The 20185-nt window shown below is 35.3% G+C and overlaps 1 protein-coding gene across 5 annotated transcripts in view; it reads left to right on the forward strand.

Annotated features, from left to right (window-relative positions):
* Positions 1-20185, forward strand: part of NOL4 (nucleolar protein 4) — a 470394-nt gene that overhangs the window by 139270 nt on the left and 310939 nt on the right. For all 5 annotated transcript variants that reach the window (XM_068993684.1, XM_068993682.1, XM_068993685.1 and 2 more), the window contains 3 exons: positions 5248-5359; positions 6631-6743; positions 12364-12496. In XM_068993684.1, coding sequence (XP_068849785.1) covers positions 5248-5359; positions 6631-6743; positions 12364-12496 — 358 coding nt within the window. The remainder of the gene's footprint in view (positions 1-5247; positions 5360-6630; positions 6744-12363; positions 12497-20185) is intronic.

Raw genomic sequence — 20185 nt, forward strand, 5'->3', positions numbered from 1 at the left:
TTCCTGTGGTCATATATGAATGTGAGAGTTGGACTGTGGAGAAGGCTGAGCACCAAAGAATTGATGCTTTTGAACTGTGGTGTTGGAGAAGACTCTTGAGAGTCCCTTGGACTGCATGGAGATCCACCCAGTCCATTCTGAAGGAGATCAGACCTGGGATTTCTTTGGAAGGAATGACGCTAAAGCTGAAACTCCAGTACTTTGGCCACCTCATGCGAAGAGTTGACTCATTGTAAAAGACTGTGATGTTGGGAGGGATTGGGGGCAGGAGAAGAAGGGGACGACCGAGGATGAGATGGCTGGATGGCATCACAGACTCGATGGATGTGAGTCTGATTGAACTCTGGGAGATGGTGATGGACAGGGAGGCCTGGCGTGCGGTGATTCATGGGGTCGCAAAGAGTCGGACACGACTGAGTGACTGAACTGAACTGAACTGATCACCATGTTTTTAAATTGGAGAAGTTATTTATACTTCTTAGAATGCTAACACAATTTATTATTTTCTGCATTCCTGATGAATTCTGGTCCTAACAGACTTAGAATATGTTTTCATTGAAGACACTATCAATGTTGTCTAATACACAGATGAATTAAAGTCTTTAGAAGTGATAAGCAATAAAGAAAGGTGCCACAACATTCCCACTGCTCAACCATAGCTAATTTGAAGTTAAAAAATACGAAAAACAGGGTGTGAGGGCTCTCTGTGTGACACTGCTCACCCCATTGATTGCTAGGGATGATTCGACTGACCTGGCTGATGAGGCGGGTGCACCTCTCCTTCCTCACCACTCCAGGTGCCTCCTCCCAAAGCTGCACACTCAACTGAAGAGCGTGACCTGCCCTGATAAAGGATGATCATTCCTGGGCCAAGGGTATATGAGTAGCTGTGCTCCGCTGCCAGAACCTCCCCACACGCTCCCAAGGTCCATATGTAGGAGAATGTAGGATAGTCAAGCTTCTAAGACTCCAGACACACCAAATGAGGTGCTGCATGTGGCAGCCTGCCTTTCTTAATAAATAGAAAGTATCAATGAGTCTTATAAATCTTTAGCCACATCTCAAATTGAAGGAATATTTAAAACAGATATATTTTAAATATATTTAAAATAGATAACTGACAAGGACTTACTATATGCACAGGGAGTTCTCGATATTCTGTAATAACCTAAATGGGAAAATAATTTGAAAAAATAATAGAATTAATTTTAAAAACTTAGTATGCATATCTATAGAGCTTTGTAGCTATAGTACTAATAATAAAAAATATAACAGTGATAGCAGGAAGGAAACAAAAGTTCCCAAGTCCCAACTCTGCTCAGACTTTGGGGTTTGGGGTAGGTTGGGCTTTTTCTTTTTTTACAAATCCAATTTTTGAAAATCTATTTTGAGGTTCCTGCTTTCCTTGGACCCAGTGCATTTGTCTAACCTGTCTGTTGGATGAGCCCACCATGGTCCCTTGAGTGTATGGAAATAGACCAGGACCGAGAGATCCAGTTTCAAGTTCCAGCTCTTTGCTTTGTCCTCTCTTGTGTAACAGTGGCAGTTTATTTAACCTCTTGTACCAATGGATCCTCTTATCAAGAAATTACTATAAAACCTTGTTTTAGCCACTACCTAAAATAATGGATTCAAAACTCAATGAAAAGCAATATATGAATCTGAGAAAACAAGTCTGGATTTGTAGAAAATAACATTTCTAAGAAAGAGATGCCTCCTAATTATTTACATGATGGAGAGTGTGAGGTCATTAGTTTGTAAGATTCAATATGACTATGTTCTAGTCCTTTCTTTGGATGTTTATTTTTGTTAATGGCAATATGTATGACTTGTCACACGGCAGTTGTTTTGTGGTTGCTGTTTTTATTGTTTCAATGTTTCATTCAGAAGGAACAAGACTAATATCCATTCAAGTGATCTTTTGCATCTTATTACTAACAAGATGCAGCATTTCTGTGTTGATAAACCAATTCTAAGGAAATATACTCCGTCTTTCCCAGTTATAAAGATATTTCTAAGAATGGATTTTCAAATGAATATAATCCTCACTAGTGTTCTAGAAATGCTCTATACCGTATATTCAAAGTCTGATTTCTGTCCTAGAAAAAGAGAAGTGATTAGATTTGGAAAATGGGTCAAGGAAATAGACATTTATGAATGACATAGTGTTTTATATCATTAATTATAGTTAGTAGAATGGTATTTCAAGTATATGAATCAAAGGATTTTTCAATTTCTGTCCATTCTGATTTGATTTGCACCTGTTTTTACATATTTAGGACTTTGATGAATAGACAGCCTAGAAGAACACATCCCTGAGTTTTATCTCTGTTTATGAACATCTGTTTAAAGTTGATTTAACATTTAAACATTCACAGAAGCAGATCCTTTCGTCAGGGCAAGGGCCATAGGAGCATTTAGCTCAGGCCTCAAGTTCAAGAGTCTTCATGTAGACTGTCTGTGTAATCTCTGAACGGGGTTATGAAAGGCTATTGACAGGACCAAGTGCAGTATTTCATTATGGGCTTTATTTGTAATTATTAAAATGAAAATGTAATTATTCAAATGTACCATAATTTTAGAATTTTAAAGGACATCTCCTCACTGTTTAAAAATGTTCTGAGAACCGTGGCAATGGAGACTGCCTAGGACCCTTAATTTCAAAGAGACTGGAGAAGAAAGATTCTAGAAAAAGGAAAAGGATGAGTTTTCCTTCTTCACCATCATGGCAGGAGAAATATCCCTTCAGAAATGAGTATGAGACTTGAAGAGCCTGTTCTGAGAGTCTCTTCTCCTCCCTGTGCCTCAGAAGACCCCAAGGTCCTTGGGCTCTGATGAGCATGAGGTAGGGTAGAAAAGGTCTGAGGAGAGTAGGATGTCTCAGCAGGTCCCTCTATAAAATGGGTTCTGAACATGAAAAAAAGCATCCACAAAGAGGTGATTTTATCCACTTACATGACATAACAGTGAGATGCCCAGAATACCACCACAGAGATTAAGGTGATACAATACTTACTAAAATCTCTTTTCTAAGATACCAGAAGGAATTTTTATTATTTCATTCACAAATGTACAGACATTTATCCACTTACATAACTTATTTGTGGTCATTACAGATACTTGTTTTTAAGAGTAAGAGTACAAAAGAAATATTAAATATGATTAATGATTAAAACAATTGGAACTAGATAGTGCTAGGACAAATAATACAATTGAATCAGGTCAATGATAAAGCTCTCTAGGTGGGATTTCTACACAAGTACTTTATTAACACTGAGAAAGGGGAAAATTGCAAAGCATCAGGACCATGGAAGCAAACACAGCATCTCTTTTACTCCACCAGTTGGCTATTTTTTTTCAATTGAAGATTTCTCTTTTATGTAAGACGATAAAAGCATTAATGGAAATCCTCTTTGAAAATAAATTAACGGAGCATTCTTCTCAAATCCTGCTTGTTAATGAATTTACTGGTTAGATGTATTAGTTCCAGTGGATTATAACTTCATATGTGTTAAAATATGAAGTGTCTGGACAGAGCATGCAGCAGAGATTTAACTTCTAAATTATTATAAAATAGATTTTTAGAGTCAGAAAAATATTATCTCTAATTAGATAACTAAATCAGGCTAAAATGTTAGCTCCCTTTGTAAAAATAGATGAATAAAAGTCAAATTTGTATGTGTGTGTGTAGAGAGAGAATGTGTGAAAATGATTGAACATTTAAATTGTATATTTGTATTTCTTTACTTTAAACTAACAATATATTTTGATGAAATACTTTGAAATTTCTCTAATTATTTTTCCTCACAATTCCTATATTACAAGGAAGTTTTTTTTTTAATCTGAACATCTTAATTTACAAATGATAGTTATATTAAAAATCAGAGTTTCATTATCTAATCCTAGTAGAGTTGAATGTGAATTACCTGTGTATGGATCATCCATGACTTATTTTCAGTTGTAGACTAATTTCTTCTCTTTGATATTCTTATGGCTTCTTTTCCCTGAGCGTCAAAGTGATAGGCTAAGTGATACAAACTGACTTTCATGTGAAATCCAGGGTAAAATACACTTTATAATTTTGGATTTTAGTATGTGAGGTTCCCTTGATGCTGTGCTCCTTCTGCAGCCTGGATAAGGAAAAGTTTCCCCCATGAACATGGAAGGACCTGTGCAGATTTGTACTCAGTTGAACACAAGGTGCATATTTTCCTTCCATTCCACAAACTTAAAATACATCAGCGTTCATAACAGCTCTACATGCACCTGAGATACTGTTATGGCACTTATATCTAATTTACAATTCATTTATTCTTCCTGCTTATCTCCTATTTCATGGACCAGTGTCAGTGTTAGTATGGTGGAAAACTAATGCTCTAATCAGACTCCCTAGCAGCCCTGTCAGTTAGTGTCAGGTTTTATTTAGTGATGTTTAGCAATCTATCAGTTTCACTTCCAGAATCTTTGCTTTGATGAGAGAAATACCTTGGTTTTTGAAAAGTCAGTGTTTAAAGAATCACTGATAAGAATATTGATTTTTAATTTGATCCTAGATCACGGTTCTGAAAAGAGAAGCTCTGGATAGGGTGCTGGAAAAGTGGCTGTGCCTCTCGGTGTGACATAGATTATGAAACACTGATGTAAAATAACAAATAAAAAATTGGTGGCCAGAATGCATTCCAGGTGTGTCATTTTCTGTGGAAAGGATGATTCACTGCAGTAGATAGATAACATGAGTTCTGTTCAGATTATTTTTTTTATATTTTTACTGAAAATACTTTGAAAAGCAATCATAAAGACCTGCTTTTTACTGCAAAATCTAAAGTTTTTTGTTTCTCCTTGGGGCTAAATTTTTAAAAGCATATGTAAAATTGGATACCATGTTAATGGTGCTAGCAATGAGTTTAATTGCCAAAAACCATGGGGGCCAATTTTAATAAGGAAAATTCACCTGAGTATCTGTACCCTGTAATTATTTTTCCTAAAAAAAATGCAGAAATAGAAACAGATCTCCATCCAGATGTGGCTCCTTTTCCTCCACATCGCGTTCTTAGTGATTATTAAGAGACACGCAATCAAGTTGGATAGATATTTCTTGAAATGATGCATGGTATGCAATGCATGCTTTCATTGTGCTTCCTGCCGTTATGGAATAATGCGTCTTATTTGGAAATACAGTGATCACTTCTGTTGAATAATGCCCAGTCCGTTTGTATAATAACACCCCTGTTTTGTGAATCATTTCAGATTTCAGAGAGCTATGCCTTCCTACCAAGAGAAGCGGTGACACGATTTCTAATGAGCTGCTCAGAGTGCCAGAAAAGAATGCATTTAAACCCAGATGGAACAGATCATAAAGGTAGCCACAGTGTCAAATAGTGAGATTTCAAGTAATTTTATTCATAATGGCAATTTATAGCCCACATTTTTCGAAGAATGTGGTAGAATGAAACAGTTCAACAAGTCAAATCATCTCATTTATTCAAATAGGAGCCAGTAAATCCACTTACAGAGCAATGCAATGCCCTTCTTCAAATGAAAGACAGTCTTGACCGTGGCAAATACTTTTTGTCCTATAATAATGTTTTAATTCTCATTCATTGTGTGTATTTCACGGTGTTTTAACTATCTTCAGCAAGGAAATTGATGTTCCATCTGTGTTCTTTTAAATTTATCATCTTCTTATTTCTAAAAGTAATGAATACTAATTTTCTTTCACTGAAATTTTTTATAGAGAAGTTACTGGTTGGCTTTGGCTTTCATTAAAAATTATTTGGATTATTTTCCTAATATATGAGTTTCTCACAGAGGTTAATCTCAAAGCTATATTGAAGCTAGTCAATTCTCATGTGTTGGAGGATGAGTAGAATGGCAAAATATAAAAATAAAAAGCTTCCTTTTTGCCGTCATGTGGTCCACTTAGAAAGTAAGTGTGGGGACTTCCTTTTGCACTCATGTGGTCCACTTAGAAAGTAAGTGTGGGGACCTCCCTGATGGTCCAGTGGTTAAGACTTTGAACTCCCACTGCAGGTGTGAGAAGTGAAAGTGTTTGTTAGTATAGCCCACCAGGCTCCTCTGTCCATGGAATTCTCTAGGCAAGAATACTGAAGTGGGTAGCCATTCCCTTCTCCAGGAGATCTGCTTGACCCAGGGATCAAACCTGAGTCTCCTGCATTACAGGCAGATTCTTTACTGTCTGAGCCACCAGGGAAGCCCAGCCTTGGGTTCCATCCCTGGTTAGAGCATTAAGATCCCACACGCTGTGTGGCATGGCCAAAAAAAATTGTGTACAGCAAAGGAGAAAAATAAAAAAATACTGATGATTTTGTTTAAACACTGTATTAGCTTCACTCATTGTTATCCAAGATACCAAAACACTCACTTTGTAGTTAGAAATAACCAGTTTATCCATAGTGCTATTTTGTCCCCAAACACTGTTATTGAACCTTTCCAATCATATATATATATATATATATATATTTTTTTTTTATGCTCCATCTCTAATGCTACCAATCTCCTAAAAACTTGGTATCTTGCATCTTATTTCAATTTGAACAAACTAGATCATTCTGAAATTACAGGTAGAGTACTGTATCACTTTCATTACCCATTAAAAATGTTTTATTACAGATAATGGAAAACCTCCCACTTTGGTGACCAGCATGATTGACTACAACATGCCAATTACCATGGCCTATATGAAGCACATGAAACTGCAGCTGCTAAACTCACAGCAAGATGAGGTAAAATGAAAATATCTACCCTTATATCACAAGTCAGAATGCAGCTTGATAACCATGACTCTCATATTAAGCATGATGCCATTTTGAAGACAGTAATTTATTTTTTTAATAAAAGGAATGCCAGTAGAAATGCACAGATGGAAAAATAGGCAGAAATCTTTAGTCGTCAACAGATTCCCTATCTGAACACATCCACCTTAGTGTTATGTGAAAATTTGTTCATTCTCCCCAAAGATTCATTTTCCTTCATAGCCTACCATTGAACTAACCTTGATAAAGTGCTAGGAAGTTCAGGAGAAAGTATTCCAAATAAGTGTGTTTCCAGGGAAATTATAGTATTAAGGCTATTTTACGTGGAAATCAGAAGTTCAATTTCATAGGTATTTCAAGTATGACCATTTCAAATCATCCAAATCTTTTTATATTTTAAAGTTGTTTTTCAATTAACCATTATTCTGTGTATTTGTTTACTTCTCTGAATCGTCTTAACTAGAAATGTTTTGATGTTTCAGATTATTGTATTTAATTTGTATAGTAAGATTCTAGCAATGAGCTTGTTGGCATAAATTAGACACAGAATGAATATTTGTTAAATATTCTTCTCCAAGATACTGATTCACTTACCAGTTTGGTTGAAGTATCTCAAAAGCAGGGGCTAAGTCATATACAAACCCTGTGTATATTCCCCAAATACTTCTAACAGTGTGGCTTAGGAAATCCTTCTTAATTAGTTAGTAGCCATTAGTTAATATACACACTCAAAGTATCTATATTAGAAATAGTTTCTCAGGCTAATATATTCTCTCCTTTTTGAAATTTCTCTGGAAGAGGAAATGTGGTTAAATACTTATTTTTAAGTATAACATTACTTGGTGAGGTATTAAATTCTCTTACATTTGGTTAACTTTATTCATAAAGCTCAAATCAAATTTTTTATTTTCCTCTTTTTTTTTGGTTTTAAATCATTTTATTTTATTTTATTTTATTTTTTTGCTTTTCTTAAAATATTTAATTTTTATTTTTACCTTGTTTTACTTTACACTACTGTATTGGTTTTGCTGTACATTGACATGAATCCACCACAGGTGTACATGCGTTCCCAAACATGAACCCCCCTCCCATCTCCCTCCCCATAACATCTCTCTGGGTCATCCCCGTGCACCAGCCCCAAGCATGCTGTATCCTGCATCGAACATAGACTGGCGATTCTACACACCGAGGAAACCAGAATTGAAAGAGACACATGTACCCCAGTGTTCATCGCAGCACTGTTTATAATAGCCAGGACATGGAAACAACCTAGATGTCCATCAGCAGATGAATGGATAAGAAAGCTGTGGTACTTATTTTCCTCTTTATGTCAGCAGGTTTAATCTCAAAACTGTATTTATAAAATTATTTTGTCTCAAAAGACTTTATGAAAAGTATATTCTATAAGAAAACCTGTATTAGTGCCATGGCAACGTCAGATTCCATATTATCAGATGGATATATGTAAGTGATTAACTCATAATAAAGCCATTCAAAGACAGGAAAAGCAGTTAAGAAAATATTACTATTTATCCATCCCCAAGAATGAAAATATTATTCCCATGATTCAACACACAATTAAAAATCATTTTTTAAAACCCATAAATTAGTTGAGCTGTCAAATTATTTGTAGGAAACTCATTTAGATATTGATATGTTTATTAATAGGACAAAAAATAAGATCAACTTTGAGCCAGCAGAGCCCGCATATGCTAAGTCCTTCTGGCTTCTAAAAAATCCTGAGTATTTCACATTAAAAAAAAATGGATTCTTTTAAATGATAATTGGACTAGGAAAATAACTCATCCTTACATTTTAAAAATTCTACCTTGGGTGTACATTGTCTTAAAACTATTTAGATAAATGATGAATTATATTACTTAAAAAATTTTGGAAATTGTGATCATTGAAAGATAGAAAAGTGGTTCAATAAGTCATGGTAAAAATGGAAATCAAGTGAGATATCCCTTTTGTAGTGTTATATTTAAATTTAATAAATATTTAACCAGTTATCTTAACCAATATTTATTGAGTACCTTCTTATGTAATCGTCAGTCTTATAGGCAGTGGAAATAAACAGTGAATAAACTGACAAAATCCTTGCCTTTATTAAGCTTATCTTCTAGTGGTGGTGGGGACCATAATGGAAATCAATGATGAAATTAAGTATGTGAGATGATACTAAATGTTAGTAAGAAAAATAAAGACAGCCAAGAATGGGAGTTTCTTTAAAATTACAAAATACTGTATCCAAAGTAAGATCAGCCTTCTTATAAACTATTGACGAGAATTTAAACCACAACAGACTTTTTGGGAGAGAGTTTGGCAATAATTAACAAAAAACTTTAAAAAGTTATTTATATGCTTTGACTAGAAATTTATACTAAGGAATTTAATGTATAAAACAATTTACATATTAGGATGTAATGGTGATGATTGGAAATATCTAACAATGAGAAATAGTTGAATCTACAACATGGTAGCCTCTACCCATACAGGGATATTGAAATTTAAACAAAATTAAATGAGCTAAAATTAAATGTTCAGTTCTTTAGTCACACTAGCTACATTGATCAGCCATAATGTGCATTTCGTATAAACCATTCTATAGAACAGACGGACACTGCAGCATCACTCTTTGTATCGAATTTCTCTTTAAACATACACATAACCTCACACACATACTTTTTACATGTAGATACATTTATATATCTTCCCTAATACATTTATATAGCTTCCCTGAGAGCTCAGTTGGTAAAGAGTCTACCTGCAATGCAGGAGACCCCAGTTCCATTCCTGGGTGGGGAAGATCCCCTGGAGAAGGAATAGGCTACCCACTCCAGTATTCTTGGGCTTCCCTTGAGGCTTAGCTGGTAAAGAATCCGCCTGCAATGTGGAAAACCTGGGTTCCATCCCTGGGTTGGGAAGATCCCCTGGAGAAGGGAAAGGCTACCCAGTCCAATATTGTGGCCTGGAAAATTCCATGGACTATATGGTCTGTGGGGTCGCAGAGAGTCAGACACGACTGAACACTTTTACTTTCACATTTATATAGGGGCTTCCCAAGTGGCGCTAATGGTAAAGAATCCTCCTGCCAATGCAGGAGACACAGGAGACATGGTTTTCACCGCTGGGTCAGGAAGATGCCCTGGAGGAAGAAGTGGAAACCCACTCCAGTATTCTTGCCTTGATAATCCCATGGGCAGAAGAGCCTGGCAGCCTACAGCCCAGGGTCTCAAAGAATCAGACATGCCTGAGCGATTGAGCACGTGCGTGCACACACATACATATGAAATACAAATCTCTCTCTCACACACATATACACTTATCATGCAAATAATATATTACTAGACTACATCTAGCTTGCTCTTTGTAGTGCATATAATAAACGCTTTTATAAAGACTCTTTATAAAGTATCCACAGCTACTTTATAAACACAGATTGATCATCTTTACCATTATATTTAAATTCATTTTTGTGTGTGTTCATGTATAATAAATATAAGTCTTATATACTATAGAATTTGTTACACATTCTATATAACAGTATCAAACAGCTTTGTGCTTATTATGTACCTCATGTTGTTTTAACTACTTGAAATATAATATAGTCTCTCAGTCATTACACAGCCCTATGAGGTTGATGCTATTTTTATTATTTGCATTTTACAGGTGAGGAAACTGAGGCACAGAAATGTTAGGTAACTTGCTTAAGGTAACACATCTAATAGGTGGCAGAGTATAAACCTGAATCCAGTCAGTGTGGCTCCAGAGAATGTGCTCTAAAATAATATATTATAGACAATATATATAGTATATATAATGGATATGCATATTATCAAGCTATGTGTGTGTACTGTGTACATATGTGCATATATGGTACACATTGATAATGTGAATGTGTGCAGTGAATTCTATTATTTTTTCCTCTTTGAACATAAATATTTATTTCAGATTCTTTGTATTTTTCATAGAATTTAGAATTGGAGAAAATGTCCCAAGAGAGGGCATGTGGCTAGAAGTCTATGTGGCTGATGGCCCAGAGGCCTGCCAGTGTGGAATTTCCTTGCTGAATTAATGGCTCAGACAGTAAAAAGTCTGCCTACGATGCAGGAGACCCGGGTTCGATCCCTGGGTCGGGAAGATCCTCTGGAGATGGAAATGAAAACCCACTCCAGTATTCTTGCCTAGAAAATCCCATGGAAGAAGGAACGTGGTAGGCTCCTGGGGTCGCAGAGAGTCGGACCCGACTGAGCGACTTCACTTTCAGTGCTCCATGGTAGACCCAGACACTAGCAGAACCTTTGATAGAGGAAGAACACCCAGATACCTGGGTCTGACCTAAGGATCAGAATGCCCGTTGTTAGTGTGCTTGAATGTTCCTGTTTCCTGACCATAGCAATTTCTTCACTGATGCCAAGATGTCATTTAGGAAGCCAAGGGAATGCTTTCTATTCAAAGAAGCTCTTTTCTCAAGCCTGGGTCACATCATAATGAATCTCAGTTCTGGTATGTAATAGTGTGATCAGTTATCTAACTGCTCTGTGCCTCAATTTCACAATGTGTTAACTGGGTAAATTTCACAACGCACTAACTGGGTAAATGCTAACTCACAGGTTGGATGAAGCTGACATAAGTGAACAACTAAATAACAGAGTCTGTGATATAATTATCAGTACTACTACTGCTGCTACTGGTAATCATCGCATCAATGTTAAACTGTGAGATCAAATATTTATGAGTTGAAGTTAAACCTGGTGGTTTCAGTGAAACATTTTTGGTATTTTACACGAGTTTCTTGGGTCTTCCTGCCTACATAAGCACACAGCATTTGTCTGAAAGTCAGTTCTCCCAAAGGAATTTGCTTCAAGAAAAATGATTATAGCAACATAGCATATATTTGTTTTAACTTAATATTTGATAGATTTTTTGATGAATTGACAATTGGCAGCTTTGCCTTTTGGGAATTTAGCCATTTGCTGATTTGGCTTTCTGTTGCTGTTTGGCTTCTGAATCTTTTGTACTTTTACTTAGAATTTTTTGTTGTAATGCCATTTTTATTCCCTTGCAAGGAAGAAAGGCTGTACTAAGATTAACTTGTTTTCTGACTAATAAGGACTTTGAATCTAAACATGTAAATTTTTCTTTAAGTAGATTCCATTCTGTGTACCAATAAAAATTTTTCAGTTCAGATTTTTATTACAGTGTCAGATTTTTGCTTATAATATTTTATTGTCATTAAAAATAAAAATGTGTTTCTTTTTATGCTATATTTTGTGACTGACTCTTAGAAAGTTTTTTAGTAATTAAAAAATATATTCCTTCATTATTCAGATAATTCCTCAACTACATCCTTCTAAATACATTACTTTAAACCTTTTACATCTTCCTGTATACAAAGACACATTGAATCTTCACAAGTCTTCATGTCTTATTTGTTATTTCAAGCATCTATTCATGTTATCATTTAACTGAGCCCTATAAAAGCTTACTTACTGGCTAAACTTTAATTGATCCTATAGATAAAATAGTCATTATCTGAGTATATTATGTTTTATGATACTTGATGATATGTTAAAACCATTTTCAGGATGAAAGTTCAATAGAAAGTGATGAATTTGATATGAGTGATTCAACACGGATGTCAGCTGTGAACTCTGACCTCAGCTCCAATCTTGAGGAAAGGATGCAAAGTCCCCAGGCTCTTCATGGCCAACAAGATGGTAAGCCTTTTAAATTGAGCAAACAAAACAATAACATAATCCTGGATCAGAATTGATTAAAACAACCACTTCTTATTCTGGTGGTAATTTTTTATCTGTTTCTATGGAGACTTTTTTCTGTACACTAAGGTTATGTTATCCACTTCATTATTCTTAGATTCAACTACTTGGATTAAAACTGTAAATGCTAGTTATAAAATTCAAGCTTGCCCATGTTTCGCATTCTGAGCTTAAAATGAGTTACATTAGTGGATTTTGGGTTTCTGTAATGTTTTCTAGCTTTGGTTTCTTGGACCATTATTCTCCTGACTCAATAAAGAGTTTAATAATGGTCAGAGATTAATGAGGATATTTTGATTTTGCTAAAAGACAAAGGGATAGCCAAAAAATAATTGTTATAAAAGAAAAATTTACCCTAGTGATTTTGCTGGGTAAGAAGATTTTTGCTGCGATTTTGAGCTGTTTTATTCAGCTCTAAAGAAAAGAATGATCATGATCTTTCATTCCTGGGTCTATTGATGATTCCTGAGTCATCGCACTGTCCTTGATAGAGGAGTTAAGGTCGAGAAAACTTGACGTGTGGAGAAGGCTTAGCAATTAACACTTTAGGTCTAGTATATTCAGAGATTTTTTGAAACTATCTTTGTAGATTTTTGTCTTTGTAAATATAATATCCTGCATGCAAGGAAATGTTCCTTACTTGGTAATTGCGGATAAAAATTCAGGCTTACAAATAGAAGGAAATTGTCCAATTTTATTCAAAAATAGTTTATTATTCCGGTAATTAACAAATTTACATGAGCTTTTTGACTGTGTATTTTTGTGCCTGCATCTGTTGATAGCAAAGCTCTTTACTTGTTTTCTCTGGTACTTGATTTAAAAACTGGTTGCACAAGATTGCTGCATTTCTAGCTTCTGTTAGTGTTCTTATGTTGTCAAACGAGAAATCCCTAGTTTTAATCAGAAAGTCTTTATAAATGTGAGGGAGGACTTGTGTTCCCACTTCAGATGAATCTAAAAGATGCTTGTGTCCTTGATGGTGTGAGTTACAAAGAAGGAGCAGGACACTGGTCATCAGTGGCTTTAAAATCACATTTTACACGTTACATAGTATAACAGCTCTTGCAACAGAAATGATGCTTATTTGGGAAATTTCTAAGAATGTAGTTCTTCTGGTGTGGCTATAAATTGCTTTTTTTCTTCTAAAATATTAGTAGATTTTCAGATTTTGTTTTTTTAATGAAAAATGTATAGCACCAGGATAACGGAATAACCATATATATATGTGTGTAGTTGGGTGGGTGTGTATCACTCTTAATATTATTCACATGTTTTGCCTGACCATCATCTTTTTTATTCCTTAATTTGGGGGATCATAAATAATAAGAGGATGTCTCTCATGATGCAAATCCTTTATTTTCTTGATTGAAATCTATTGTGGATCTTTGGCTAGGAGACAGTTGATGTGACACAAATATATGTTGATTTTAATAAAATATGGAGGAATAATGTCAAATATTCCTTCATCTTAGGAGAAGGCATTGATACCTTTCTCATTGTATGTTGATGTGTGCATCAAGAATAAGGACATACCTAGTAGTTTCTTCTCCAGCCTAAGCCTAAGCCTTCCCTGACATGTTCAACGCCTTCTCCTCACACTTCTCTTGCAGTTTTCTCTGCTTGCAATTACCTCTTCTTTCTCCTGCATCACAGGTTTTCCCCAGAATCAACATACACACATGATGTAATAAAGGCCTTCCTTAGGAGACCGCCATTAATCTCGCGGTGTCCCTGTATTCATTGCCCTTTTCTCTGCCCCACCCCCACGATACTCTTTACTGCAAAACTGAGAATCTGTCTCATCTCCACTTCCTCACTCTACTCTTCCCGGCTCATCTCAGGTAGGGTTTCATCCTCACCATCCAATTCTACTTGCTCTTGTGAGTGCTACCAGCAGTCTTCATGTGGCCTGATTCTTTGATCCAACCTTAGTCCTCATCTTTCTAATTACTAATATAAAAGGATCACACACCATTTGCTTCCTGGTGGGCCTGTCTCTGGGTTCCTTTTTCATTGTCTAGTCAATGGATGGTGGAGTATGCTGGGGTGCAGCCCTTCTCCATCTCCTCTTCTGTGCTCACTGCCTAGATGATCCCATCAAATCACTTGGCTTTCAATATGATCTGTACCCTGATGAGTCTCACGTTTGCCTCTCCAAGCCCTAATATCTTTCTTGAGCTCAGGACTCTCTCCTCCTCTCTATTACCTAAATTTTAGCGTTCTTCAGAGGATTTATCAGGGTATGAAATGATATTATTTTTCTTATCAGCTGTTTTTCTTCTATACTATAAATATATTAATTAGGGAATCTTTTGTGTTTTTGATTTCCTTTCAGTTTCTCCATTCGACATACTTCTTAAATAGTCTATTATGTAAATAATTATGCCCCATTATGTTAATCTAACTTTTCACCATAATCATGATTTGTTACATACATTTTGCATATTTTTTATGATTTTCTTTTCTCTTTCTCCCTGACAATGGCACTCTCATAGGTAACCCATACTGACAAACTAACATTCCTGAATTTCTCTGTATATACACACACACACACAGACACACACACTCACACACTTACACACAGATGTACATACTCAGAAGATTTTGTCATCATTTTATAAAAGTAGGTTATATCTTTTACAGTAGTCTGTTTCTTGCTTTTTTCATCCATATTACCTTTTTTAAGAGCTTCTTGAATACTAAGATGTATATATAGTATGTGTGAGTGCATGCTCAGTCATGTCAGATCTGTGACCCCCATGGACTGTAGCCCACCAGGCTCTTCTCTCCATGAGATTTCTCCGGCAAGAATACAGGAGTGGGTTGCCATTTCCTTCTCCAGGGCATCCTCCCAACCCAGGGATCAAACCCACATCTCCTGTGTCCCCTGCATTGGCAGGTGGATTCTTTACCACTGTGCTACCTGGGAAGCCTGTATATACAGTCTGCTGCTGCTGCTGCTGCTAAGTTGCATCAGTCGTGTCCACCTCTGTGCGACCCCATAGACAGCAGCCCACCAGGCTCCCCTGTCCCTGGAATTCTCCAGGCAAGAACACTGGAGTGGGTTGTCATTTCCTTCTCCAATGCATGAAAGTGAAAAGTGAATGTGAAGTTGCTCAGTTATATCCAACTCTTAGTGATCCCATGGACTGCAGCCTACCAGGCAGGCTCCTTCGCCTATGGAATTTTCAGGCAAGAGTATTGGAGTGGGTCGCCATTGCCTTCTCTGGTATATACAGTCTAAGGTTCAGTAAAAACAGAGATAATGGTCCCTATGCCTTTAATTGACACACAGTCTAAAGGAATAAAAGTATACATATACCATTTGCTTTTGGTTACAGTTCATTGAACCAATGTGGAAAAAGTCCTAGCTCTGTAAAAATAAGAATTTGTGCTACTAAAACTTTTAATTTGTGTCTCCTTGAAATCAGTGGGGATGTAGAATACTAGGACTACCTTGGGTCTGGGGGTATATTGCTTTCTGTGGATAATATGCTTTGATCTTTAGTAATCAATGGGTAAGGACTTATGATGTAACATATCCAGTTATGGTAGCAACCTGAACACAGCTTCCATCTAGAGTAGTCTAGTCCAGGGATTTCGAAGCATCACTGGCCTCCACCCACTCTGTGCCAGTGTTGCCTACCGCCAACCATTATGGCCAAAAATGTTTATAGACACTGAAAATGTCCTATGCATACCAAAGTTAAGGACACTGCATCTCTGGTGTAGGCAGAGAAGGACCATCTCAGTAATAATCCAATAAGATGAATATTAAGAAGGCAATGGAGAGAAGTTTAGAAATGGAAATTGGAGTGAAGTCTAGGAAATATGAACGTGTGAAACTCCAGTTTAATATTCATAAAATATGAACAAGATAAACATTTTAAAGCTAAAGCATTCTATTTTCTTTAGTACTAAGCAGTTACTTTAAGGTATTATTGGAAAGAAATTGAAATAGCATATTGTCAGTTTTCAGGACTCTTTCCCATACTTAAAACACAGGAAAGTGTAACAGAGTGTTATTGGACATAGTGAGAATAAACTTCGGTTCTCATCTCACATGGTAATGGATGATTTTTAAATTTCTTCAATATGAAGGGAAAGAATATGAAATATAAATCAGTTTGTAGATATAACTATATAATGCACATAGGAAAAAGAGAGGAAAAGAAGGAAAATATCTTGCCATCAGACTAGATAATTAGGTAAAGGTGAAGAAAATACAAACCAGAATGATGAATTTGATAAGAAAAAAGTGTGTCAAAACTGATGTGTAATATTCAATTTCTTTTACTTATTTTAAGTTTATAATGCCCTAACTCAATTAAAATATAGAAATGCACAGAAACTTTGAATCTTTGTTTAGGAAATATTTTACCCTCATTTAAAAAATTGAGGTATAATTTACATAACACATCATTATTAGTTTTGATGTACAATGTAACAATTTTGTGTGTATAATACATTACAAAATTATCTCCACAATAAGTCTAGTTAACATCCATCATCTCATATAGTTACAATTTTTCTTTATTGTGACAAGAACTTTTAAGATCTACTCTTTAAACAACTTCCAAATGACAGTGCAGTATTATTAACTATAGGCCCTATGCTGTACATTAAGTCCCTAGAATTTACATAAATTGGAAGTTTGTTCTTTTTGACCACCTTCACCCATTTTTTCACTAAAATATATTAAACTATGTAAAACTTTTTTGCTATCTTCAGTAATGCCTTTAGGATAAAGTTGTTTAACATATTACATAATCATTTGAGTTACTCAGGACACTATGAGGTCCTTTAAGCTCTGGTGAAGTATAAGGAGCTTACTGTGCAACAGGTTCTTCACTGTAGTGGTTGTGGCCCATGGAATTCCAAAATGCTTTCCTGGATCAAAAAGCTTAGAGGTGCTCTGTACTCGAATGTTCATCAATTTGTAAGTATTCTTGCTTTTCCATCTATTTCAATGGATTATAAATAGAAATGTCGCTTAAGGCTTATGTTGTCCAATCCAAGATGCTAGAAATTTGTGGGAATGTGGACTAGCTCATAATAGTATTTTTAAAATTTATTGATTTGGAATTGGTACCTAAAAATAGCTGATTTATCTTTTGTTCTTGTCTTAGGTAATTTATTATTAATAAAGGATATCTGGCAAAAGTGTTGGATTTAGAAACAGACAAAGATTCAGTTCACAGTATTCAACTTCTGATAGAGAAATACTTTTCTAAGAGATATCTGAATTACTTTCTGAGTTAATAACATACTGTATACTGTTGATAGTTTTATAAGGGAAAATGTGTGCTTTATGAAACTCAAAAATATTATTAGATTATCACTAGCAAAGGATTTCTGTATTTTTAAGTCACAACAAATTGTATTTTCCCTTTTGCCATTTTTAAAAGACTATAGGAATATAGAACTATAAAGAGAAGTTGAGGCACACCTTTCAGATCTTTGCACATTAGCTTATTTGCCTTTAAAAGTAAGGGATTACAATGGGAAAATAGTATACATTTCTCTTTGGCCCTCATTTTGTTTTATTTTGGTTGTGACATCACAGAATATATTGCTCTAAAAGGTATTGAAGGTGCCTTATCTCTCAACTCAATAGAATTATGTAGAGATATTTTTAACATAATTTTTGCAATATTTTGGTACTTCATTAATATATGAATGACTTGTTTATTCATACATCATATTCAAACAGTAACTTGTTTATTCATTAAAAATTAACAATGGCATGTGCCAAGCAAAGTAGTGTAATGTCTAGAAACAATGAAAGAGGGAGAGAGACTTGTGAGGGAAGAATTCCCCTAAAGTGCATTGACGTTTATTTCAGCTTTTACCTATGATTCCTGGAGAGGCAAATGGCTCCCCACTCCAGCATCCTTGCCTGGAGAATTCCATGGACAGAGGAGCCGGGCAGGCTACAGTCCATGGAATCGCAAAGAGTCGGACACGACTGTGCAACTTTCACATCACTTACCTATGATAGACTTCTAAATAATATATTCAAGGCAACTTTTTTTCTTTCTAGTATATGTTTTCTAATTCTAATAGCATTTAGAAATGCATCATTCATTTACCAGAATTTGAAAACATTTCACTTTCCACATATTTGTTTTCTAAAAAGGTTTTAATATGCTTTGATTGGTCAGGCCATTTTTGATACACAGAAAATAATTAATTGGAATTCAGTGGCTAATATGCATATAATTATTAGAGTATGGTGTATATGTATACAAACATAGTGTGCATATATATATCTTATGCATGTATGCTCAGTTATGTCTGACTCTTTGACACCCCATGGCCCACCAGGCTCCTCTGTCCATGGGATTCTCCAGGCAAGAATACTGGAGTGGGTTGTTGTTTCCTCCTCCAGGGGATCTTCCCCACCCAGGGATTGAAACAGCATTGCCTGCATCTCTGAATTGGCAGGAGGATTCTTTACCACTGAGCGACCTGGGAAGCCCATAAACATCTTATAATAATGATTAATTATAATAAACTTCAAAGAACTTTAGGTCTTACTACTGAGAGCAGGTAATTTTTTTGCATAAATATCAGTTTAATGAAAGTTAAGTAATAATTTACATAGGCTATTACTATATTATAGGTAATTCAGTACATTTTATTAATATTGCTCTTCAGTTTATTGCACTTAGCAGATACTATGTTTTTTACAACTTGCAGGTTTATGGCAGCCCTATGTCGAGCAAGTATATCAGTGCCAATTTTCCAGCAGCATTTAGTCACTTTTTGTCTCTGTCATATTTTTGTAATTCTTATAATACTGATATTTCTAACCGTTTTATTATTATTATTATATTATGGTGATCTGAAATCAGTGATTTCTGATGCAAAAGCTTAGTGATCAGTATTACTATTGCAAAAAGATTGACTCGTGAAAGGTTCAGATGATGACATTTTTAGTATAAAGTATTTTTTAAGTTATATACATTATTTCTTGAGACATAATGCTATTGTACACTTAACTGACTGCCATATTGTGTTAAGATAACTTTTATGTGCACTGGGAAACCAAAAATTTCAGATGACTTGTTTTATTACAATACTCATTTTTAATATGTTCATCTTGAACTGAACCCATGTTATCTGCAAATAATAGGTAAACATTTTCTATTCTAATATCTGAACATGAACATGAATATTACATTGAACCATATGAACTTGCCATATTGACTCAACCTAATAGTTCAAACTCTCAAATAACTTAAAATATTGCTAGGACATGAAAATGATTAAAGCAAAAAGTTTTTGAAGTTGGGATATATTTCTGTCTCAGAACAATAATGCATACACAGGTACAGCAAGCATGTGTCTTGGCTAGTAAATGTATAAGATGACCATAGTCTTGCTTTAAGTGTAAACGTGGAAGGGAGTAAATGTAAAAATAGCAATTTAGTTGTGAGGTAAATAACTGTGTAAAGCAATATTGCAATGGCAGTCACATTTTATCTTCTGTCCTTGTTTAGATTATATGCTGGACTGACAGCATAGACTCCTACCTGGGGAACTTATTTTAAATATACAGATTTAGGGGGACCCATCTCAGATGGGATGCCTGAGGAAAAAGGATGGTGCCACTACTCCAGATTA

Source organism: Capricornis sumatraensis, chromosome 21 (assembly GCF_032405125.1).
Source record: "Capricornis sumatraensis isolate serow.1 chromosome 21, serow.2, whole genome shotgun sequence".
Taxonomy (NCBI): domain Eukaryota; kingdom Metazoa; phylum Chordata; class Mammalia; order Artiodactyla; family Bovidae; genus Capricornis; species Capricornis sumatraensis.